Source organism: Gracilinanus agilis, chromosome 1 (assembly GCF_016433145.1).
Source record: "Gracilinanus agilis isolate LMUSP501 chromosome 1, AgileGrace, whole genome shotgun sequence".
NCBI lineage: Eukaryota > Metazoa > Chordata > Mammalia > Didelphimorphia > Didelphidae > Gracilinanus > Gracilinanus agilis.
The window spans coordinates 281737983-281764680 of record NC_058130.1 but is presented as its reverse complement, the minus strand read 5'-3'; the positions used below and the strand labels follow the sequence as shown (position 1 = coordinate 281764680).

The following is a 26698-nucleotide window of genomic DNA, read 5'->3' as shown; positions in this document are numbered from 1 at the left end:
TATATTTAATACACTCATTCATTCTTGTGCCACAAATATCAACTTGGGCTCATGGAGCCAGGCTCAGCTTTGAGATTTACATGCAGGACTCTTAAGAGTCAATAGAAAAACACTTAACAGATCTGCAGGATGAAGCACTGTGTTGCAAATCTGCTCACTTTGTTCAAAAACACAAAGAACATTTCCGGCTTAGGTACTTAGTGCTTAAGGACTGCATTGAGAAGCTATTTACTGAAAAGACAAAATAGCCTGCCTTTGGTTGCCCAAGATGAAATACTGGACAAAATGCAATTGTAGCAATGGGCAAATAATTAAGGTACTGTATATGATGAGTACTCGTTACCATTCAACAGCATAATGAGGCACAAGCCTTAAGGCTAAAATATGAATCAGGCAAAAAATGGATAGAAAGGGGCTTAAAACCACTGAGTTTTCAATTTCAAGAATACCCACAACAAAGGTCATCTGGACATCTGAAATTTTGGTAGTTGAACATCACCTCTGGCCTTTCACAAACTGTAAGGTTAGGTTTCTGGGTATTCGTCTCCCCAAACAGATGATTGGCTTCAAATACCATACTTCTATAAAGCAGTGCTTTTAAATTGGCAAAGCTCTGCCTCAATAATGTGAAATGACAGTTTTGCTACTACATTGACCATTTTTACAATTCTGATTACTCTTTAAAGCTCCACATTATAACTATCTTGGTTTAAAACTACCTTGGAAGATTAAAACTGTGAAAGGATTCTGCTGCTATGGGTTGCTATTATTTACATCCACAAACTAATGTAGATGATTAAACCACTGAAAGACTGCCTATAGCTTTCATTAGATAGTAGTACACCACTGGCATGCAGAATTCTAGTGTCCATTGGATGGAATTCACATTAACAGCATACCTTAAGCGAGTACATACAACACCACAAAAGGCTACAACAGATTTAAGCTGTAGGCTATTTGTTATGACATTCCTTGTGGGGGTAAAAGCTGGAAATAAAAATATTAATAAATGCCTTCTTGGACCATAATTATAACAGTAATAAAAATAATAATAATAGTAATAAAATAAAGGGAATCCCAGAGAACCTATAAGAAGGCAAAACATGCTTCTCTTTCTCTAAAACCTATATGTCTAATAAAAAAGAACTGTGTTGTTCCAGGAACTTTTGGAAATGGCAGGTATATTCTTAGCCTTTTTTAGCACTATCAAATCCAGGCTGCTAATTTCAACATCAAATAATGGGCCAAATTTGTCATCAAAGATTACATGTAGTAGTTTTATGTAGCACTAGGATGTTGTGGCACCAGTTATGAGGTCTGCTAAAATGTATTAATGAATAAAATTGTCACCCTTGCCCTCAAATAATGCTTAGAATTAAAGGCAGCCTTTTAGCATGTATTGACCTGTTGCTACAACTTATAAACATGGATTAGCAATGTGTGCATTTAATTTCCAATTGTTCATCTGGCTAATTAGCATCCTTTTATAGCTTCAACTTTCAGAATAAAAAGGTGCATAAACAAACACTTGCATATGACCACTGGGTTTCTAAAATGCACACACAGAATATTTCCATGTGCTTCTTGTTTTTACAAAAGTTAACTTTAAATAAGAAGTAGAAATACAGTAAATAGTTTGATGCTACTAAGGACAAGCATTCCTATTAAACTGGGAGAATCTTTAGACCTATCTTTAAACTTTGCCCCAACCCTCAGAACAAGGACTGCCAATAGCCAAAAAATCATATTTAATTACAGAAGGCAATATAAAAAATATCAAACTACACTTGCATGTGAGTACGAGATTGAAGGGGAAGAAATGGTTACGATCTATTATGTTTTTAGGTTATTGAATATGATACTAGATTAACTTTTTCCACAGCCTGAATTTGTAGCTGTTCTTTTCTTTAACTCCCCTCCTGCCAAATATATTGACTTCATACACAGGGAGAAGTTCCTTACACAAAATGTGTCATGTTCACGTAAATCTGTACTATTCCGAACAAAACAGTTTTGCTGGCAGAGATTGTGGGTTCGCAGGGACATTTAAGCTTTCATTAAACTGGAAAGCAGTCAAGTCTCTTTGTGTCTACAAATTTTACATTTAATAGTTCCACAAATTTGGCAAAGTTCATGATGACATCTAGGATGTTTTCACCAAATCGTAGACATAAATATGGAAATCATCATCAAACTTGATGAAATAGACGGAGGGTTTGGCTTCTACTTGATGAATGACCATGCCAGTCCTTTTGGAGCCATCTTCTTTGGCATATTCCACTTGTTTGCCTACCAGGCTGTCTACAACTTCTCCTGGTTCCCGTTCAGCTGGAGGTGAATCATCTATATTAATATGAAAACAAAACAAAAAAAAAGAGTTAGGAATCTTTGTAGAACTCAGAAGTTCACATATTTTAAATGTTCAAGTGGAAATGCCCAAATGCAAGGAAATACAAAAACATGATTATATTAATAAAGGGAAATAGTATAAGCAACTTTTCAAAGTAGAAGACTAAAGAAGATGCCTTTAAAAAGAACCTTCCACTTCATTCCCGCAGTTGATTAATTAGCTCCCATGCTGCTGAGACCAGCGACCAAGATCAGAAAACTTTTCATGACTGGAACTGCCTCCCTGAAGAGTGACTTCTGATTGGTGGCTGTTGTAGTAGCCCAGTATATCTTAAGAGACTCTAACCATGCTTCACATCATTCCCTGGTTGTCTCATCAGTGCCATACTGCTATTTAGATCTCCCTGTCCTTGAATAGGCAATTTTCAGATAAAGAAATCAAAAGTATCAATAAGCACATGAGAAAGTGTTCTAAATCTCTAATAATTAGAGAAATGCAAATCAAAACAACTCTGAGGTACCACCTCCCGCCTAGCAGATTGGCTAAAATGATAGCAGGGGAAAGTAATGAATGTTGGAGGGGATGTGGCAAAATTGGGACGTTAACGCATTGCTGGTAGAGTTGTGAACTGATCCAACCATTCTGGAGGGCAATTTGGAATTATGCTCAGAGGGCTATAAAAGAATGCCTGCCCTTTGATCCAGCCATACCATTGCTGGGTTTGTACCCCAAAGAGATCACAGATAAACAGACTTGCACAAAAATATTTATAGCAGCGCTCTTTGTGGTGGCAAAGAACTGGAAAAAGAGGGTATGCCCTTCAATTGGGGAATGGCTGAACAAATTGTGGTATATGTTGGTGATGGCATACTATTGTGCTCAAAGGAATAATAAACTGGAAAGACCTCCAGGAATTGATGCAGAGTGAAAGGAGCAGAGCCAGAAGAACATTGTACACAGAGACTGATATATTATGGTAAAATCAAATGTAATGGACATCTGTACTAGCAGCAATGCAATGACCCAAGGGATTTATGGAAAGGAACGCTACCCACATTCAGAGGAAGAACTGCAGGAGTAGAAACACAGAAGAAAAACAACTGCGTGGACACTTGGGTTGATGAGAACATGATTGCGGGGAGAAACATGACTTATGTAACCAGGGAAATTTTTTCTAAAAATAAAAAATTACTAAAAATAAATAAATAAATAAAAAAGTTAAGATAAAAAAATAAAAAAAAATAGATCTCCCTGTCCTGCTCCACAACCATTCCACCCATAGTCAATGAACTTTGCCACTGATACTGGACAGGAGGTGTTCCATCACTGTAGCTTTTCAAACTAAAGTATTTCTAGTTATGACTATGTGTGTTATTTCTCTCCATTAAAATGGAAGCTCTGAGGATGGTCTTATTTATAACCTGAGCACTGCACTTAGCACAACTTAGTAAGCTATTTTTTATTTGTTTATTCATTCAGAGTTTACAACTGGATGAATATCCAATGAGGTAACTCTAAGAACGTAGTAGGTAAGGAAAAGGAGTCTTGAGCCCAACAAGAAAATGGTAATGCTTCTCTTAGACAAAATTACATGTACTAGAAGCAACAAATCTGACAAAAAGTTCACAGTTAAGATTAGAAGGAATGAAATGCATTAAATGCATAAAAGAAAAGAAAGGAAGTAGGGAGAAATGAAACAGTAGATACAGGTCACCTTATTTTTCTTTCTATTTCTCTATATAAAGGCAGTCAGCTTCTCGTAGATTGGAAATATGTTTTCACAGAATGTGAATTTCAGAGTTGGAAAACAGCACAGATGCCATTTAATATAACTCAAATCTGAAAAGGAACTTCATTATAATTTGTTAAAGACACAGTAATGTGGCATGCAGTTGATAAAGGTAAAAAAACTGTCATATACAAGAGAAGATAATATATTGCTAATAAGCTAGTTAAACTAATAATTATCATGCTTATGCTTGATAAATAAGATCCATTTGCAACTTTTTCTATAGTATATTGACAAAACACAATATAATTATTCACTGACTTATTCAACTGTCATTTATGTACCTGAAAATTTGGCTTCATTAATTTTTATAGATGAGGCTATTAAAGATGAAGTGTTAAAGCCAAGATGATGTAGCTATTTAGAGTCACCGTAAAGACTAGAATCTAGACAGTGGTCCCCAGCTGAGTGCCTTTTTCATTAAACCACGTTGTCATACATTTTCAAAGCAATAATCTAGAAAACATCATTATTTTAAATATATATGTATATATTCAAAATAACTCCTTTTAAATTTTATTATATACACTTTAATTTGTTGGTCTTGCCAATTCAGTAAAAATCTATTGTCCTATATGAATATATATATATATAAACTAATGGATATGTGAATGTATGTTATGGACTAGAAACAGGTTGGAGCCCAGTTTGAAGGGCTGAATATGCCAGCCAGATGAATTAATATTAGATCCATGAGGTAGTAAAGAACAAATGTGGTTTATTGAATAGGAGAATAACAGTTACGTAGTATAATAGAAAAATCAATTATCAGTTATATGAAAAATGGATGCATCAGTGAAAAAGAGTCTTGAGGCAGACACCAATTATGATTAAAACAGTTCTGATTGGATGTGATGAGGGTTAGACCTAAAGTGATGACCATAGGTGGAGAAAACAGTATTAATGCAAGAGATGTTTAAAGATATAACCAATAAGATTTGCCATCTAATAAGGATATGTGGGATGTGGGAAAATAAAGAGTGAAGGATGACAGAGACTTGGAACCTGGTAAAGAGTCCATGACAGAAACGGTAAATACGGAAGTGTAATCTGTTTGGGGGGGGAAACAAAATTAATTCTTTTAAACATATTCAATATTCAAATAACAAGTGGAGAGACTGGATTAGACCACAGGAAAGAAACTAGCATTGTATATCTGGGTCTTGCGATATACCTAAGGCTAAGATTATGATAATGGTTGATGATCTGGCAAAGAAAACTGAGAAGGATTGACCAGACAGGAAGAATAAGGTAGAAAAATTAAAAGTAGTGTCTTCAAACCCAAAGGGGAAAAAGTATACAGAAGAAAATAGGACAACCAAATAATAAAGATGTATATTTTGAAAGCACCATCAGATTTGACCATTGGTAACTTTGGAGACAGAAGTTTTAGTTGAGTGAAGAGGTCTGAAGTCAAGAAAATGGAGGCAATAATTGTATATTTTCTTTTGTTCTCTAGGATTTTTAATTTTAATAAGAAAGGGAATAAAGATATAGAACAACCTTCTAAAAGGGAGGGTAGGGTCAAGTAGGAGTTTTTTTGGGGAAGTTCTGAGAATGGAAGAAATAGGGAGATCAAAGCTTTTGAAAAGTTTTTTTTTTAAAAAAAGTAATGAATGAAGTTTCTCTCATGATTGTGGGGACAGGGAAGAGAATGCTGTAATAGATATGAAAAGAGAAAGTTTGAAACAGCATCTTTAGGGATCACAAAAGTAAATCAATCAGGGGAGAATCAAAGGATTGCCTTGCTAAAGTGAAGCAGTGGCCATGGTTTAATGACTCTATAGGACCATTCAACAGCATCTAAGGATGCTTATCTAAGGCAGGCAATGAAAGCAATTCAGGATTTGGCAAGGCATGACAAGGAAAAGTGGAGGTAGGAGTGGATAATCTAATAGAGAGTAGTGTAAAATTGATCTAGCAACTACAGGGCCAATACTGGAAAAAGAGGAAAAACCAAATGAAGCCAGAACAAGGGTGGTGAAAAGGGTGAGGGCCTGGATGAGTAATGAGGGGTGGGGGACTAGAGCCACAGTGAGAACATGGAATCTGGAGAGGCCTCATATTCCTATATGAGGTCAGTAGTGAATCTAAGCCTGAGTATACACATAATCCAAATGAAGTTTCTGGTGGGACAACAATGGCTTACAGAGTATAAATATTCTGCAAAAGTTTTACCTTAACATTCACCATATTAATGGAGGTAATCCTGCATCCCTACGGGGTTGTGGCACTGGAACAAAAGTTCCACTATATATGACCAAGCTGGAAAGACTTGTTTTGGAAAGAGTATGGTCTTGGCAATAAAGTGAATCTACTGCCTAAGGACCAATCTAGCAAAATATGGTCCTGTTAAAAGATGTTAACTAAGAACCAGATGGGCTAATGTGTTAATGCTGATAAGAACATGGAGAAATAGGCCTAATATTACATTGCTAGAGCAGCTGTGAATTTTTTTTTTTTTTAAGAAAACAAGATGGAAATATACATTGAGTTGTTCATGCTCATTGACCTAGAGATCCCATTACTGGGGGGTAGTCCCTAAAGGCATTACTGAGAAGGTAAAAACTGTTTGCATGAAAATATTCATGGAAGCTTTGTTATAACAAAATAAATGGAAATAGCACGATAAAATGAATGGGAGAAATGGCTGAATAAATTGGTGATAACTGCATGTAATGGATGTATTATGTTATTAGAAATAAAAATATTGGAGATATAAAGAAAATAAGGAAAATATATGAAGAGATGAAAAGAAGAATCATATGATGATTACAATTTTAAAAGTATTCAAGTAAAACAAATTCAAAGGGAACTCAAAAGCAGATGCTTATATTAGCATACCTATATAATTTATATATTATTATTGAAAACTAGGTTACTCCTGAATCTGATCTTAAGTCAGTTCCATTTCATCCTCAAAATTCACAAATGATTTAACTTTTCTTTATTCTTTTCTTCCTTTAAAAACAAAAACCCCATACCTTCTGCCTTAGTATCAATTCTAAGAGATAAATGGCAAGACTTAGGCAATTGAGGTTAAGTGACTTGCCCAGGGTCACAGAGCTAGGAATGATTTAACCCTTCAAAATGAAATCACTGAAACACCTAACTCTTAAAGGGACTCAAAACATTAGAAATGACTATGATAGGATCAAAAGATTTAGAATTTGGAAATACCTTTGACATCATTTAGTCAAAAAGTGTGAATAATCTGCTCATGATCATATAATGGTTTGAGGAAAAAACATCTTGACTTTTAAATCCAAGGAATCTTTCATATGGATGTCCTCCACTGTCCTCCAGTGTTATAAAATTCCTATGAAGTTCATTTTAATGACTTTCTATTTTTTAGAAACAATTTTTGAATTTCTTAAGGAAATGATTGCTTTAATTAGCATGATTTCCCACAGATAGATATGAGATACAAACATAGCTATAGTTATAATAGTCCACACCTTTTTTTAAAAAGGAAAGATTCTCTCTAATTAATAAATAATAAAAGGACACAAAAAGGTAGTTCTCAAGTGAAAGTTTATAGATATCAAAAATGCTCCAAATTACTAATAATTAGAGAAATGCAAATTAAAAGAACTCTAAAGCCTCTATTTCATACCTATCAGATTGGTCAATATGACAAAAAAGGAAAATGACAAATGTTGGAGGGCCTTTGAGAAAACTAGTATATTGATACTCTGCTGGCAGAGATGCAAACTGAGCCATTCATTCTGGAAAAGCAATTTGGAACTATGTTCAAGAAGATATTAAACAGTGTATAAAATTAATGCAGAGTTATCACTATGCTCCAAAGAGATCAAAGAGAAAAAAAGTTTTGTATGTACAAAAATATTTATAACAGTTCTTTTTGTGCTACCAAGGAGCTGGAAACTAAAGGGATACCCATCAATGGGGCAATGGTTACACAAATTATGATTTGTAAGATATAATAAGATACAAATATGCTGTGTAAAGAAATTAAGACATAATTGAAGAGAAAACTGGCAAGAATATTAACTGACATCACCATTGTAAAAATGAACAATTTTCAAAGACTTAAGAATGCTGTTCAATGCAAAGATCAATTATGATTTCAGAGAACCAGTACTGAAGAATACTACCTACCTACTTGACAGACTGGTAATGGAGTAAAATGGAATAAAACAAGGAAAATGTAGGAATTAGTTTAGGACTAAGATAATTTGTCACGAGGGTTTTTTCTTTTTTCTTTTTCCCTCCTCAACCTGAGGTCCCCCCACCCCTCAACCCTGAAAAAGCAGGAGGTATGTGGAAAAAAAGAGGAGAAAAAATTCTTAAATTATACAGAACTGGGAAGAAGACGCAGAACTTTGTCTCATTGAATACTGATTTTTGCTGTCAAACTGATAATGAAAATAATTAAATAATTCTGGAATTATGGTTTTGTTATTATTTTTTCCAAAAGAGCTGGACTCTCAGAAGGCTTATAATCCAAACCTTTCTTTAGAAGATGAGTGAGATAAATGACTTGCTTATGGTCACATAGATATGTACAAAAACTGAAGAGAGATTTTCTCTGAATATTTTCTAGGGAAGACTATGTAAATAACAAGAGATTAAACTTGGAGCCAAAAGGAAGATTTAACACCCAAAAGTTTAAATGTTACTTTAAACTTTAGTCCTTATTTTACTTTAGAATACTGGTAAAAGTCTAAATATTGAATTCTATTTCTTTTCTAGTGGTCACAACATTGTTTGGCCAAAGGCTGTTAATTTATCATTACCTATGTTGTTTGGGATAAATTTTTATTTAATATCATGATAACCAGTGCTGTCTGTGCTCTACTGTTGGCTCTGAATGTTTAAAAAGAAAATAATTCTTAACCTCTTTCCCAACCAAAACCTTAGGACTCACCCTTGAGATGAGATTCTGATATACTAAATAGGAGTAAAGGAAAAGTTACTTTTAAGAAAAGTTAACTATGAATGAAATCATATAACATATTACCCCCAGGACTCAAGGGTCAAAGGATGAGTGCTTATTTTAAGGATTCTTTGAATAGTGATATGGTAAAGTTTCCTACAATAAACCTGTGCTGGCTTTAACATGCACATGATATGCAGATGTTTGTGAGGACACTAACCAGATAGATCTAAAAGCCCTGGATATTAAAGTATTCATTACTACTAGGAGAATAATTACATACCAACAACATAATGTGCCAGCTAAATCAATATAAAAATCAAATCTCAAAGTTTTTAAGTTCTCTATTCCCTTTAATCCAGAGATCACATTATTGGATTATCCCCAAAGGACAAAACAAAAACTCATATAAACAAAAATATTCATAGAAGTATTATTTGTGATAACAAAGTATGTTTTTGACTAATGGAAAATGGCTGAACAAACTGCAGTACAGAAATGTAATAGATTTTGAAGTAAAGCAAAAAGAAAAATATGCACACTGAGAATAACTTTAAAAAGGACAACATTATAAAGCAATAAAACTAAAGTCAAATGCAACAATATTGGTATCATATTATCAAAGTTAAAGCACAATCCTTTTAGTTAATATTACAAAAATTGAAAGTGACATGCATAATCAGCAACAATTATATTAAATTTTGATAATGTTTTTGAAGAATGTACTTAATTTTTTATAAAGGAAGGCGTGAGAAGTCTTTACTCTTTCAAAACATATCCAATCCTCAAGTTGAGTATTTTGTTTTTAATGTTTCTTGCTTTCTTTTTCTTTAATCTCCATCAAGAAAATCAAGAAAAGCCCCCCAACATACTTACTGGAATCTGGCATGATACGGAGATCACCTTCTTTATAGTCATCTAAAAGCTGGTACATGTACAAGACAGGATCTTTCTCATAGGTAATATAAAACCATGTGTTCATTATTGGAGCTCTAGCTAAAACCATTCCCCTCCATTCGTCCTTTGAGCCATCCTCTGTCTCAAACATATGTTCCACTGCTTTTCCAATCATTGTATCTGCCAAATGGGCATCACTGATTCGAGATGATGCTGAAAAACATTAATATTTTATAATACATGTTTTATTGAACATTACTGGAGAATACTTACTGAGTCTTATCTGAAACTTAAATGTTTAAAAAAAAATGCCCCAAGTATAAAACAGTACTTCAAATAATTCTAAGTAAGGGAAAAGTTAAAATTACTTAATAAATTAAATTTAAAATTAATTTTCAATACTGTTAAAACTTTCTGAATAAAGGAAAAGTTTGCATTATTAAAAATTAATATAATGCCATTTTCCCAGTGATTTGAAATGCTAAATCCTAAAATGCCTACTTTCCTTCTACATCTATTAGTTTGACATAATTTTAATAGGTGCTTATTTGGGCAGCACACATACTAACATATAATAGCTTAAAAAATACATTTAGATCTCTTCCTTTTTCCAAATTTTATCATTTGCATCATAGATCTTAACCTATAGCAGTATTTTCAGTCTTATACTAGCAGCCTCAGTGAAATGTGTACTGTTTTTTGTTTGTGAAAATAGTGACTATTCTCTACAGTGAAGAACATCGTATTTGTTATGAAGTTAGAGAAATCAAGTCAGAAATATTGGGTTAAATTAAGAAAATGAGAATGAGGTGAGGTCAGCTCTTCACAGGTTTTTCTAACTACTAATATTAAAGGAAGCAAGGAACATATCAAATTACATTTTTGAGAAACTGGTTAAGGAACATGTAATTTCCAAGATGTTTTTAAAAACTCTTCAAAGTTTTCAGTAGGAGGAGTCTAAATAGTAATAATAATTCAAACTGATCAGGACAGGAGTGCTTAATTTTTTAAAAGTTCAAAGATTAAGGATGCATATACTACTCCAGATACTCTCCTAATGTCCCATTTATACCCCTCTCCCCATATATTCACAATAACTTACCAACTCTGTCAGGAAGGACTTCAAGTGCTGAAACTCGTTCATCTTTATGAAGTTCTAGTCCATAAACACAGTCAAATCCATCATATTTTATAAGATAGAGAGAAGGATTTACAGGAACCTGATCCAGAACTGTCCCTTTCCACTGAGTTACAGGTCCACTCCCTTCTTTCCATCCATGTTGAATTCTACATCCTACAATGTTTCTCCGGGGCTGAGAAATAGGTTTGCTGGGTCCCACGTTGCTTCGATGTTTTCTGTATACATATACACACACATATATACACATAATATACCACTTCAGGAATATTCATTTTTATACAGTAAAGTTTTTGTATAACATGCACTCGCTGGGGAGTGACATACATAGATCACACAGATGAGTTTTGCCCATTTGTTTTATTCACAAGGTATGAAAAAGTTCTAATTTTATATCATACCAAATAAATTTCAGTGATTTTTCAAATTTTTATGGTTGCTAGCAAAGTTTCATCAGTTTCCCTGTGTTAAGGGGATGCAAACTATCCATTTTAGAGAGTTTGTTCAATTGTTTAAGTCATACCTAACTTCTGATGAAATTCTTCATTTGGTGTTTTCTTGGCAAAGACAATGAACTAGATTGTCATTTCCTCTCCAAATCATTTTCCATAAGAGGAAACTGAGGCAAAAAGAATTATGATCTGCCCAGGGTCACACAATAAGTTTCCAAGGCCATGTTTAAATTCAGTTCTCCCTGACTCCATGACCTGTCCTCTTACCCACTATTGTATTTGGCTGCCCTTCATTTCAGAGTATTCTATGCAGAAATGGTAACAATGTAAGAGTTTGAATATAGTTCTATTCAATTGTATACATTCTAACTGTGACGAAGTATTCCAGCCTTTATTAAAAACTCCACAAAAACCTCAGTATAGCAACATTTCATTAAAAGAAAAATATTCTTATGTAGAAAAGTAGTTTGGCAGTGGAAAGAACAAGGAAAATTAGGACAATGAAATCAGAAAAACATGAATTCTAATCTCTGCTTCAGATAATTACTGGCTATGTAACAATGAGCAAGGCACATAATTTCTCTCAGCCTTCATTTTCATGTAGAGGATAATAGCACTTATCTCACAGGGTTGTTGTGAGAATCAGATAAAATTAATACATGTAAAGAATTTTGCAAACCTTACATTAAGCTGAAAATTACATAAAACATATAGAAATTGTTATGAAATTAAAAAGCAGTCAACACAAACACAACTGAATCTTCAGATTGCCTACATCTTCATTTCAGAATGTACCACTCCCAATTATACTTGTACAAAGTACTCTGCATGTTTGATGAGCAAGAGTGGGAATAGGATCAAGATAGGAGAGGGAGTGAAGGCAAATAAGATGAAAACCAAACCAAAGCTTGAGTTTTAGATGGAAAAAGGTTACAAAGCAACTCAGGCAAACTGGGAAGAAGTATGAGGGTGTTTATAGTTTCTCAAAGAGTCACTAATAACAATAGCTAATATTTATAATACTTTTTTGCAAAAACATTTGTGCAAAACATTGTGCAAAAAATATCTGATTTGAGCATTACAACAACCCCATAAGTAGATAATACAGGCATTACTATTCCTATTTTATAGACGATGAAAGAAGCTCAGAGGGTAACATGGCCACCCTACTGCCAAAGATATGAAATAAGAATTGAGATCTGAAATATATAAAACCAAATTATGTTTGCACCAGACATTTAATATGAAAAATCTAAACAGCTAAACATGTATGTTGTATACCCATACTGTTGTAGCTAAAGGGAATAATTAACTAAAATGTTAGAAAATCATGCACAACCTAATGCAAAGGCCTTAGTAGCCTCTAATGTCTTCACAAACATGGAATTTTAACATTAATTGTCTAGTCCAGGCTTTGGCTTTCAAGCTTTGAATATGATTTTGCATTAACAGAGCAGGAAAACCTTTTTTCTCTCTATTTTCACATGACTAAAGCTTGGCTCTGAAGTGCTTCTTTGAATAAAAGAAATGCTAGTATAAAAATGCAATAATGAATCAAGTAAATTTTACATAAATTGTTTTACTATATAAAATAACATATTAAAACCCAGGAACTATTGGGATAAAAGTACTGATTACTTTTATCTACTATAAGGTAAAAACAGTGTTCTTTTTTCCCCCCTAATGCCAATAAATGACAAAACAGAAAACTAAGGGGGGGGGGAAAGAGATACCATTAAAAAAAAAACATTTAATAAGAAGTAATTAATATATTGTTAAAATTTCAGATAAAAAACTAAGTCCTATGATGCTGATTAAGTGAATGTACATAGTTATTAAAGTTGAACAATGATTAAAATTTGACTACTATGAAAGTTTAGGTAAAGAGTTCAAGGACATTTATTGAACTTGAGACATTCTAACCCTAAGGTTTTTTTTTATTAATATAGGCCAAATGGTTACTAAATTAGCTGTCACCTGCTTTGAAATGACTCTTGGAATACTTCAAAGTATTTACCTTTGCCCTTATTAAACCTAGCAGAAGTATAATACATTCTAAAACTCTTGACCTTTAGAAAATCTGCATTGTCATTAAGAACTTTGTAAGTTCAGTCTCTTTAGTTAAGAGATTCAATTTGATTCCCCAAAGCCAGTGTGGAAAGGGAAAACTACAAATCAGATAGGTTTTTTGCTTATGCAAATAATTAAAATGTCTATTAATGAGGTAAAATTTTACTGGCCAAACTTTTCAGATTCAAAAGTGATCATGAGAAGCTTTAGATTTAGCACTTAGAGACATCAAAACTAACTCCCTAATTTTAACAGATGAGAAAATGTGACACATATTATGCTAAGTGTCTTGCCTGGCTAAAGTCACAAGACTTAATAAGTATGAAAAAATATGTAAACCAAAGCCTTCCTGACTTCATGACCAATACTGCACTTTCTCCTCTATAAAAAACTAGCTTCAAGATTTCAAAAACATTTTTCTCTTCACGTAGCACTTGAGTTCTCAAAAAAGGTAATTAAAAAAAAAAACCACCTTTTCCGTTTAAAGGCTTGTCAGATAAAATCTACAGATATAACAGATATCACAGGTCTCAAATCTGTCCAGTGGGTATTCAAATATCTACATTTTTATTAGAAGGAAGATATAACTGCTACAGTAAATTCCTCATCTATCAGTGAGGAATGAAAAATCCAAAATTTGAATTATATGGATAAGTTATTAAGTTCTAAGCAACATTTTTTTCTTCTAAAAATGTTTATTGGTAGCTTCCAGATTTAAATCTTTATTTCCAGATATATACCCTTCCCTTAACCAGAGAGCCATTCCTTATAACAAATAATTTTAACAAACTGACAAGTAGTACAGCAAACCAGCAAAAAAAAAAGTATTCTATCACAATTATATACCATAATTTGCTCAACCAGGCCCCAGGTGATGGGTTACTTCTTAGTTTTCAGGTCTTTTATCTCCACAAAAAGAGCTGTTGTATTTTTATATATAGGTCCTTTTCCTCTTTAGGATGAGCAGTCAATACTGTAGTGGCCTGCTAGGGTCAACAGTATGCTTAGTTTTAGTAATCTTTGACATTTAATTCAAAATTGTCTTTTAAAATGGCTAGCCTTGTTTATAGTATCACCATCAAAGCATTAATGCCTATATCTTACCCAGAGTTCCGTTCAGAGTTTATAAACTTTTTTCCCTTTTAATCAACTTTGCTAAATTTAAGGATGTCAGTTGGAAATTCAGAATTCCTTTAATTTATGTTTCTCTAATTAAGGACCTGGCATTTAAAAAAAATACAGTTACAGTAAGCTTGGATTGCTTCTCTCAAAACTGCCTGTTTATATCCCTTGACTCTCAGTTAGGGAATGGTTTGTTTTCTTACACATTTGAATCAGTTGTCTACATAATAATGAGACTATCAACTCAACTTCTTGCAAAGATTTCCCCAAGTTTTTGGTTTCTTTTCAAATCTATTAGACAAGACTTATTTAAGCAAAATATTTTTAAATTTTATGTAATAAAAACTTCATTTTACTTTCTGAGATTCTTATGATCTTGATTATTAATGAATGTTATTTTAAAAATTTGGAAGGTAATTTCTCCCTGACTCTTCTAATTTAAGATGCCACCACTTTATATTAGTCACCAGTCTATTTGAAGCTTATCTTATTTCTGTATATGAGTATGAGACTTTGGGCTACAAAACCACATTACCATTTTCCTGCAGTTTTTGTAGAATAGCAAGATTTTTTTTAAATTTAAACATTTATTAATATTCATTTTTAACATGGTTACATGATTCATGCTCCTACTTTCCCCTTCACCCCCCCCCCCCCGCACTCCCTCCACCCATGGCCAATGCACATTTCCACTGGTTTTGTCATGTGTCCTTGATCATAGAATAGCAAGATTTTATACAAACAGGTCTAGGATCTTTGTGTTTATCAAGCAGTAGGTTACTTATGCTCATTTACTTCTGAATATAATGTTATGTAATTTGTTTCACTGATTGACCTCTTTGATTCTTAATCAGTATACCTACAACTGTTTTTAAAGATTTCTATTTTCTACTTTGACATCTGGTACCACTAGGTTTCTTTCTTTTGTCTTTTCCCCTTTTAATTTCCTTTGAAGAATCATGATGTTTTGTAGCAATCATTTTTTCCCTCTAGCTATCTATTAACAGAACGGCACTAAATAAATTTAGGTAACTTATTGGTTCAACCTTCCCAGGAACAATATTTTCCCCAATTATTTGATATCTTTATATGTATGATGAATGTTCTGTGATTTCTTTTTAACAGTCCTTTTTAGTGTATATTAACTGGTAGACTCTCAAGTTTTTACTTTCTGTATTTAACTTTATTTTATTTTTCTTCTGGATTTTGTTAGTACTATAAAAAAATATTGATGACTTAATATGAGTTTTCAATATGCCCTGCAACTTGCTGAAGTTATTGTTTCAATAAATTTTAAGTTGACTGGGCAAGTAGTAAGTTAAAATTTGAGAGCTAGGCCTAAAGATAAGAGGTTCAAGGGTCAGGCACTTCCTAATTGTGTGACCCTGAACAAGTCACTTAAACCTTGTTGCCCAGCCCTTACCACTCTTCTGCCTTGGTACCAATATACAATATTGTTTTAAGACAGAAGGTAAGAGTTAAAGAATATGAAATTCAGTAGTGATGCAAAGAGGATCTTCCCCTTAAATATAAACTGTTAATTATAGAATAAATCCATTAATCTGGATGACTGCCCTTGTATTTTGTTTTTTTATATAACTGTAATGAAAAAAACATTAAAGGATCAGGAATAAGAGAAATGGAACCTTTCTACATATATATTAACCATTGGTATTTTGATATTTAGCAAATAAAATGCACAATATGACTCAATATAAATAACCATACTCCCCATATACTGAATGTTTCACATATATATGGCATTACATAAAATACAAGTTAAAATTCATTGTATTTACTTCAGAAGAACTTTTTCTAATAAAGATGTAGTAATGATATGAATTTAAGACAGTATGTGTATATATATATATATACATATACACATATATATATCACACTGTGATTATACATAAGTTTTCTGCTAGTAAATGTTTATCAAAATGTGGTTCAGCTTTTAGGACAGAAATAGTAAAAATGGCATCAGTGAATTTTTAAAAAAATGCATTATACCTAGCACATAAGTACTTATTATAGTTATTTATATACATGTTTTATCTCACCCTAGTAGATTCCAATAACTTAAGGATGGGAACTATGTCTTAGATATTTTTTATTCTCCTTAAAAGCTAGCACAATACATTCTACACCACTTGATTTTACACATACATGAACAGGGCTTTCCTAGGATTAAAGTCAAGTGCTTTTAATAAATGTTTATTTGTTAAATGATAGGAAAACCTCTATGTTGAAAGAAAATATAGTAACTTACAGATCTGTATGATGTATTTATTCATTTCTACACTTCAGTCTCTTAAGACCCTCACTGTTTGACCTCTCTCCTTGGTACTTAGCCTTTTCCTAACTTAATAGAGGGTGCGCCTTCTTCATTTTCACTACTTTATTAGCCATAAATGTCTTTAGGATGGCCATTTTTCATCTTTGTATTTCCAGTACCTGGCACTGTGCCTTAGACAGAATAGATACTTAACCAATATTTACTAAACATGTAGTTAAAAATTCTTAAAACTGAAGAACCTTTTTATTACTCAAATACAAAGAACCCTTTTTAGGTCAGTGGTGAAAATCACCAGAAAGGGTTTACAGCCTAACTTCATCTCTGCATTAGTTCCTTTTTCATATGTTAATGAGTTCCTACAGATAGACACCAGAGCTATGAGGGGGAAAAAGTCAACATGGTTTGGAGGTATCAGGACAACATATTCATAGATTTTGTTTCAATGCTGTAAGAAATTTGCTAGATCAGAAAGTCCAAGTTCTCTCTTTTACAGATGAGAAAAGGAAAGCTCAGCAGAGTTAGATAATTTGCCCAAGGTCACAGAAATACTAAGAACTAGAACCATTGTGTGAAACCAGAGTTCTCTCAACTGAGTACTATTTGTGTACGTCCAGGAATGACCAAGGAGAAAGACAATACTTGTAAGTAGAAGGGGAACCAAGTTCTCCATGAAAAGGGGAGCAAGCCATTGACAGGAAAAAAAATCTAACTGACCTCACAACTGTTGTGAGGAAGATTAGGTAGTAATTAATTAAGAATTAAGGTTCATCTAGCAGGCTGGAGCTGGAGAATTCTAGGATAGAATGAAGGAGGAGGAAGTGTGTGTGCCCTGAGAGAGAGACTCCATTAGTAGTGGGCAAACTGTTGCCAGCCCAGGGAGATCTCAGACTCTGCTTCCTGATTTCCTTGGGATCCTGAGTGGAGGTGCATTTCCAGCAACAACAGAACAGCACCAAGAAGAGAAGTTTGGGATCTGGTGGACAGCATCTCAAGCACACACTTTCTTCTTGGATATCTTGGACCACCTAGGATTTTGGCATCCAGTGAGCATCTTTGGAAAACTGTGAGAGCCCTCAAAGCCACCCCTCTGATCCATAGCTATGCTGTTCAAGGCTGGCTGGTACCAGGCTTGAATCAGCTTCCCAGAGACTGCACTGTTCCTTGGGCCCTGCCTGCTGGATCACTTAGTTTAGAGCAGAATAAGTCCTCCCCTTGCCCTGTGGTTTTGCCCTTTAGAGTTTAAGTATAGAAATCCCTTTCCCACCTTTTAGTTAAACATAATTAAAGCTGTTAAACAAATTATTGATACTGATATCAGGTGCTTCAATTACAATAAAATCAAATATATCCTATTAAAAATATAAATTCAGGAGTTCAATGTCAGTGAAAATAGCATCCAGTTTCTCTGTAGTTTTATCTTCAATGCATGTGACAGGATACAGTCAATCAGTTTCAATGGAAGGTACTTGTTTCACATGTGAACAATGTATTCAAGAGGTTTTTTCGCCAATTTTTATAGCTATTAGGGTGATGAACAGTACTTGAAATGGGCCTTCCCAACCTGGCTGAGTTGCTCCTATGTGCTGGAAATCTCCTGGGTTTAAATCATTGGAAAAGGCTATAGGTTCTGCTTGTACAATGGCTCTGGATTCCTTAAGTTCTTGTATTTTTATTTGCAAATCTTGTATATAGGAGGCAATAGAAGTATCTTCCCCCATTCCCCCATCACCCTCCCACCCCCGTAATGATATGTATGCAGGTGGGGAAAGTTTAGCCTGCATAGGCAGATGACCCAAAAGCATCTCAAAAGGAGAAACGTGTAGATCTCCCCTGCTTTGAAGGTAAAATAGAGCTAGAGGGAGAGTCTCAGGCTATTTCAAATGAGTTTCAGTAGTACACAGTTTTCCTATCATGGTCTTATGATATGGTACAATAAAATGAGTTCCTCTGTCTGAATCAATCTGTGCTTCCAGGCCAAAACGAGGTATAATTTCTTTTAAGAGCACCATGGCTACAAAAGTCGCTGTAGCTTGTGTGGCAGGAAACACTTCTGGCCATCTGGTCTACTACGACTAAGCAAAATTTATAATGTCCAGACTTTGGCATTGTATAAAATCGATTTATAAATGTTCAAAAAGTGTGTAAGCCAGAGGATGTCCACCAAAAGCTTTTCCATGAAAAGCATGCTAGTTATCTGCTTGACAGGTGGGGCATACTATACACACTTTAGAGGCAAATATATTTCTGGAATCTTCATGAATGGGTATTGAGAAAAATGCGGAACACAAATCTACTACTGTAAAATATTTGGTGGTACCAGGAATAGAAGAAATAATTGTGGATGGACTTGGAACCTCAGGGTGTCTTCTGATGGCATGATTATTTACAGCTCTTAAATCTTGTACAAATCAACAGACAGGTTTTCCAGTCTCATCTAATTTCAGCTTTTTAACAGGCAAGATAGGTGTATTATATTCTGATTTGCAAAGAATTATTATTTTCTGTTCAATTAAAGAATTTACTACTGGGGTAATTCCCTCAATTGCCTCTTTTGATAGGGGATACTGAGGAATAGAAGGAGGTGGATCACCTTTTGTCTTAATTTGAACAGGAACAGCTGATTTAAGTAGGCCTACATCAGAAGATGAAGACCAGAGAGATTCAGGTACATCAGCTGGTATTTCAAAGGTGGAAGGTTTGTCTACCTCCTGACTATCCAAGAGAAGTTTAGGGAGCAAATTTAAAGATTCCTAAGGCAATTCTAGCACCATAGTGCCGTCTTAAGAGCAGGATATTGTGGCTCTCAGTTTACACAAAAGGTCTCTCCCCTAACAAATTTATTGGGGAGTTAGGCATTAGAAGAAAAGAATGTCCCACTGATAGAGGTCCTACAAACATTATTCAAAGTGAAAGCTTTGGGACCTTCAGAGGTGCTCCTGACACCCCTATTACATTCATAGCGCCAATGGAATCAGAATCAGGTGTACTCATTAACACTTATCTAGAGGCACCAGTATGTAAAAGACAATCCTAACAAGTATTTCTGACTATCAAAGGTACATGTGGCTAATTACTATTTGGGGGAGAATGGACTGGGATAATTGGTGTTAAAATATTAGTGTCTGGGAAATCAAACGTTTAAGTCTCTGATTCCAGAGTCCTTTCTCCCCTCTCAAACCTTCACAAAGGTCCTTGGCCATTTCTCTGAGGTTCCTCTTATTGAGGGGGATTTCCATTCTGAATGTTATGTGAACAAGCCTCATTTCTGATACATTTCATTTTCCTCGTTTAGATTATTATTTCTAAATGCATTTCTATAGTTATTATTTCTAGAATAGTTGTTGTTCCTAAAGTTTACATTATTTCTGAATACCTGATTTTAGCTTCTACAGTTTAACATTAAGTAACCCCTTTTTCCGCATAATTAACATGTTGGTATATGATTTGTAGATTCTCTCAAAGGGGCCATGGCCACGCCATAATTTGCATTTCCTTTTTCAATTTTTCCCCATAATACTCTTATTTCTTTCCTTAATGCCTCCACCAAGTCACTGTCATCTTGATCTCCCTTTTCATGGCCATTATCTTAAATATACTGCCATTTTCCTTAATTCCTTCAAGGTCCATACTAGACCAATTTGGACAGTTGGTTTTAAAATAGTCCTTGACCACCCTGCATCAGTTTTTTCACAAACAGCCCTCTTATCAGTCTGACATCCCTTTCTCTTGTCAGAGCCAGGTCTATATATCTACCTCCCAAGTTCAATAAGTCTGTCCATGAATGGGGAAGGATTTTCACCAATCTTTTGTCTGAGATCTTCAAATTTTATTCAGGTACTAGGTTTGTCAGAACATGCTCTCACGGCTCTTGGTAATGCCTCCCTAGCCCAACAGTTTCATGTACTCATTTTCATTATTCACATTCCATCATGGGTCTTGCTGAGGCCAATGAACTGCTCCCCTTCCCTGAGTCTGTTAAAAATGCCTACAATAAATTCTCAAAGTCAATTCAGGTGAGGTCATATTTTTGTCAAATATTCTGTCGCTTTTTGATAACTACTAATGGCTCATCCTCAAAAGAAGGATTATGGTGCTTAAATTTCTCAAAATCTTGAGGGGTGAATGGTGTGTGATATCTTACAGAGAAACTAACTCTTCTTTATGATTAAAGTTGGGTATTTCTCTTAAGGGGAATAGGCCTGTAGCTAGATTACTTCTTTTTTCTCCTCTTGGTTTCCTGCTTGAGTTGCCTTGGAGTAGATGAAAGGAGGAAGAATAATAGGAACAGAAAGAGAGACAGGTTGGGCAGAGTGAGAGTTAGTTTCATTAAGTTGAGAGATAATTTGGGCTAGTTGAAACTTGTAATTTTCAAGGTTTCTATTTGAGTCTCCATTAAGCTATCTTTGCATTGTTTTTTCTTGTTGGAGAGAAAAAAGTAAGCTATTTGGTAAATTTGGTGAATTTGTAAGGATCCTATCAGAATGAATAATCCCAGAAACAGTAATAACTGGAGACAATCTAAAATTGTGAGCTGTGCCAGCTTGGTAAAGCTCTCAGGGAATGGGAGTTGTTTGAGATAGGCCAGAAACTGTTCCTTCACAACATGTGCCATGATCTCCAGCACCATACTGAATTGCCTATATATTCTTTAAAATTCTAACTCACTCCAGTAGGGATAGTTTAAAAACAAGTTAGGAAAATAATCAGAACAGAAGATTAAAAGATTAATCAAACTCCTAGCTGGCTCGCCAAGAAATATAAGGGTTAAAATTAGGAGCCTGACAAAAATAGGAGACCAGTTCAACAAATTTTTCTTTTAAGTGAGGAAAAAAAAGTAAAGAAGAAAAGATAAGAGAGAGAAATTTATCTACCCTATTACTACCTAAATTTTCTTATATCAACCTATAAATTATCTAAAGACTATTGTTTGAGAGAATCTCACTAATAAATCTTCAGCCTAGCTAACCAGGCTAAAAATACACTATTTTTATATATTCTAACTCACTAAACAATGGACAGCTACCAGCCCACACACTCTACTTCAATCAGATTTTACAGCAGCCAACTGTCACCAGATACTGCCAGCAGCACCCTGCCATCAGGAAACCTTAGAGTGAAGGGCCCCTTCTCACACTTCCTACCTTTCCTTTATCTCTCACTCTCCAACTGTCATTCTTACATCACTTCCTCTCTGAGAGCAGTTTCTATTTCCTTTAACTGTAGGCTGGTCTCCATGGTAATAGAACCTCTTATCTTTGGGCCTGGCTCTCTGTCCACTGAGCTCTTTCCCCAGTTAAGTTAGAGCAAGGCACCCTTTTACAATAGAAAAGAACAAAAGGAATACCAGACAAGCAGGATAGCTTTGAAAGAAATATAATCAACTGATTATACACTTTAAAAGAAGTCTTCTCTGTTCTACCACGTATGCAGAATTATTTACTGTAACTAATGTTCATTAAGTTAAGAATAAAAAAACAAAGTTTAATAAAAGTTAAATGGTATTAAACATGAACTAAATTATAAAATTTAAACCAAAAATATCAAATGGACAAGAAACACATAAAATATAAGAAAATAACTCAGAGGGAGAGATAAATGGAAAAGTACTATATAATTAAGAAATTCTATTGAATATGTATATTTTGATCCTTATGTTTTCTAGATATAGCATATAAGCCTGCAAAACCAGAAAATATAATAGCATTAGAATCTTTATGAAGAAAAATATTAATGTAGAAATGCTGATAATTTTCAATTCTCTAACACATAAAGTACAAAATAAAAATAAGTCTCAAACTTTATTATGTAAAAATTTTCTTTCATTGCAATAAGTGAAGTTAAACTTTATCTCACCTAAGAAAAAGATTAGTAATATACAACATATTCATTGTAACAGTGCCTTATTATAGTCATCCGAGTATCTATAAGACTGCCACATAACAAGGTACTTAAGGAACTTTAAAACACTAAATCCCTAGGGGACTGCTAGGTGGCAGCTGGGAGGCTCAGTAAATTGAGAGCCCAGGCCTAGAGACAAATCCTGGGTACAAATCTGACCTCAGACACTTCCTAGCTAAGTGACCCAGGGCAAGTCACTTAACCTCCACTGTTTTAGCCTCTACCAATCTTTTACCTTGGAACCAATACACAGTACTGATTCTAAAGTGCATGGGATGGGTTTTAAAAAACAAAAACTAAAGCTCCTATATCAAAATTTAGCTTCATAGGCGAAATTCCAATAATTTAACATCAATATCACACAATCTTAATAACCTAAAAATAATCCTAGTAAGGTTACCAATTACAAACAGATTAATTACCTGGTTAATCTGCAACATCCCTGTGGAACAGGAAGCAGATAACACTAAAAGAAAAAGGGAAGTAACTTGCCCAAAGCCATTAAGAAAAATCAAGAAGTAATGTCTGAAAGTTAATTGTGGCATTATAGTTCTATGTTCAACATTACACGCAACATTCTTGTAAAAGTGAATAGAGATTTGAGTGCCCCTGAACAAGATGGAATGGAAGCATATGCTATAAGCAGCGACTTATACAACACCTAAATAAGTAAATACCTAAATAGGATAGTTGGGACATAATCAAATTTTATAAAATGCTTACTTGTGAGAAGTCCTTTTCTTCATCATGCTGGCAGATACACCTGCATGTCCTGTAAAAGACATATGTAAAGAAAATGAGAACTTAATAAATAACATGAAAAGGTAAAACTAATTTATAAGTTAAACTACAATAAAAGTACAACATTTAATTATCCAAAAATTGATAACAAACATGATTTGTTAAACTAAACTTTAATGGCTAAGTAAAATATGAAATGTATTTACTTGCTCGTCCAAAGTAATAATGATACTTATAAATTGTTTCATATTTTTTACTATAACCATCTATATCTGCACTAAAGGTAAGTTTCTTTTTCCAGAAAAAAGAAAAATGTTGTTGAGTGAGAAAGAAAAATAACCTTAAGTAAAACAGTAGTTAAAAGCTATATTAACCTGTAACTTTGGGAAATGAACTTCAGATATCTTCAAATATTTGAAAAGTGAAGCTCTACTGGCAAAATAAAAAAAAATAAAAAAAAATAAAGTGTGTGTAAGTAGCAGGGTTATAGGGAGAGTGAAAAAAATAAAACATCTGAAATAGGCTGTTATATGGAATCAAATATGGTTGTCAATTTGTGAAGGCAAATTAGAGGCCCAGTGTTCTCTCTATCCACAAAATTATCAACTGCTGAGAATGGTTTCCAGTAAACTAAATGAACTCCTTATAGAGAGAGTTCGTGGGAAGACATGGACACTGACAATAGCAGCACAGAATGGATAGACAATGATGGCCTATGATCTACTTCACTGCAGTGAAATATTAATAAGATCACAGATCGATTTAAGTATTGGGTCTGAATGCAACATTTTAAAAATCATATTCTGGGAGAAACTAGGTGGTTCAGTGGATAGATAGACCTAGAGACAGGAGGTCCTGGGTTCAACTCTGACCTCAGGTATGTCCTAGCTGTGAGACTTGTGCAAGTCATTTAATACCAACTGCCTAGCCCTTACTTGTTCTTCTGCCTTGAAACTGATACAAAGTCCATACATAATGGACTTTGATGAGACCCAGACAATTTTTACAAAAAAAATTTCCCCAATTACATGTAGAAGCAAATTTTGATAATTGTTTTCTGACCTTTTGCAATTCAGATTTTCACCCTCCTTCTCTGCCTCTCATTCTTCCCAAGGGGATAAATAGGTCTGATATAGGTTTTGTCAATGCTTTCATGTAATATATATTTCCATATTCCCCATGTAAGGGTTAAAATAGGGGTTTTGACAAAATGAGAATGCAGCTTTTACTAATTTAAGTTTTAATGAGAATAAAGTAGAGTTGTAAATTAATATAATCCCTTTAAGCCAGAGAAAAGAAAACTAGTAGCTTAACAATTTAGTTTATTGCCTAAAAATGCCTAAGTCAATCTACAACTGCCCTTAGAGAAAGCCCAGCTGATCACCCTTCAGCTTAGCTCACAAGGCAGAATCAATAGATATATATATATATGTATGTATGTTTATCTCCCAACCCCCAAGTAACCACCAGCCCACACCACCAGCAACCAACCACCAACTCACGCCCAGCAGCCAACTTCCCGCAATTGCTAGCCCTGTCACCAACTGCCAGCCCTAACTGTCAACAACTGACTTCCCTAACTGTCAGCAACTGACAGCCCTGACCAACTGATAGTGGCCCTAAAGGGGGCTCCCTGGTTCCTACCTTCCTGTCATTGTGGGTTTGTTAATCTCTATGGTAAGAGGAGCTCCAGGACCCCCGTTAAATTAGAGAAAAGGAGTAAAGAATTCCTTTTTACACCCATGCCAATTAAACCTTAAAAAGAAAAGAGTTAAAACATAAAAGAGTGCTTTTAAAAGTTATTAGAGATATTTTTATTTTTGCTTTTAAAAAAAGAGAAAACTTTCTTCTGAGGGCACACTAATTAAGTTGTCAAAAGCAAAGTAAGAGTGGGATTCTAAAGTTTTATTTTAATAGAATTCCTAAAAATTATTTACTTTATTATTTTAATAGAAACTTAAAATAATGAATATTTCAAAGTAAAGGAATGATAAATAGGATTTACAGACAGACAACTACACATAGGAAAACCACCACAAATGAAAAGTACTGCTAAATGTCAAAGGCAAATGGTGCTATTACCAGTGTAGAAAATTGTGCTGAAATCAGTGTTGATATGCTGGTAAAAAAAGAAATGTGACTTTTATTTAATCCAATAAAGATGAAAATGCACCTCACATTTTTATTGTCATGAAATAAATACTGATTATAAAACCTCACATTCCATATAATTTCCAACCAATTTATTCCTCTTATTCTTACACTGATTTCAGAATCCAGTGCAGCTTCATTTGTCAACATGGAAATTGTCATGACAAATTCAAAATTACAGTTACCAATAAGATCAAAACTTTTAAAAGAAGTTAGTTATAAGGCAACTGAATCAAAAGAGAAATTCTCAAAAAGATATGTTTTTAAGATGAAAAAGTAAATAGGTTTTAAGTCAATGTTATTTAAATTTTCCAAAAGATAGCAATAACCTTTTGAATTCTATTCAAATTACACTTTGTTTTCAATTCTTCACTGCCCACAATTTGACTTTCATTAGCATTACCCCAAAGAAATAGTTGTTTCAATCACCAGGGACCTTTTTGTAATAATGTGGCTGTTTTTTCAATGATTTATTTTACCTTACTGCAACATTCAAAACTGGTGATCTGCCTTTCTTTCCCCTTCTTAAAATTCTCTTCTCTTTTGGCTCCATGACACTACAGAATCATGGTTCTCTTCTCTTTTCTGAACACTCCTTTGCTGGCTCTTCCTAATTCTAAGCACTTGTATATACTAAAAGTTCACTCCTTAGACATTTTCCTCTTTATATAATAACTACTTCAGGGCAGTATAGGAGAGTGTCAGGCCTAGAGTCTAGGAGACTCATCTTCTTGAGTTCAAATTTGACCTCACTTACTAGCTGTAGGACCTTGGGCAAGTCACTTAATCCTAATTGTCTCAAGTTTCCTTATCTGTAAAACAAGTTGAAGAAGGAAATGACAAACCACTCCTCCAAATATCTTTGTTGAGAAAACCCCAAATGCGATCAGGAAG

General features: G+C 34.1%; 1 protein-coding gene across 1 annotated transcript in view; it reads right to left on the bottom strand.

Moving 5' to 3' along the window:
• Positions 1-1679: 1679 nt before the first annotated feature.
• Positions 1680-26698, bottom strand: part of SPIN1 (spindlin 1) — a 49081-nt gene continuing 24062 nt past the window's right edge. Inside the window, exons 2-5 of the mRNA XM_044662113.1 lie at positions 23636-23684; positions 11039-11292; positions 9916-10149; positions 1680-2343 (exon numbers count right to left, since the gene is read on the bottom strand). Coding sequence (XP_044518048.1) covers positions 2144-2343; positions 9916-10149; positions 11039-11292; positions 23636-23684 — 737 coding nt within the window. The 3' untranslated portion in view covers positions 1680-2143. The remainder of the gene's footprint in view (positions 2344-9915; positions 10150-11038; positions 11293-23635; positions 23685-26698) is intronic.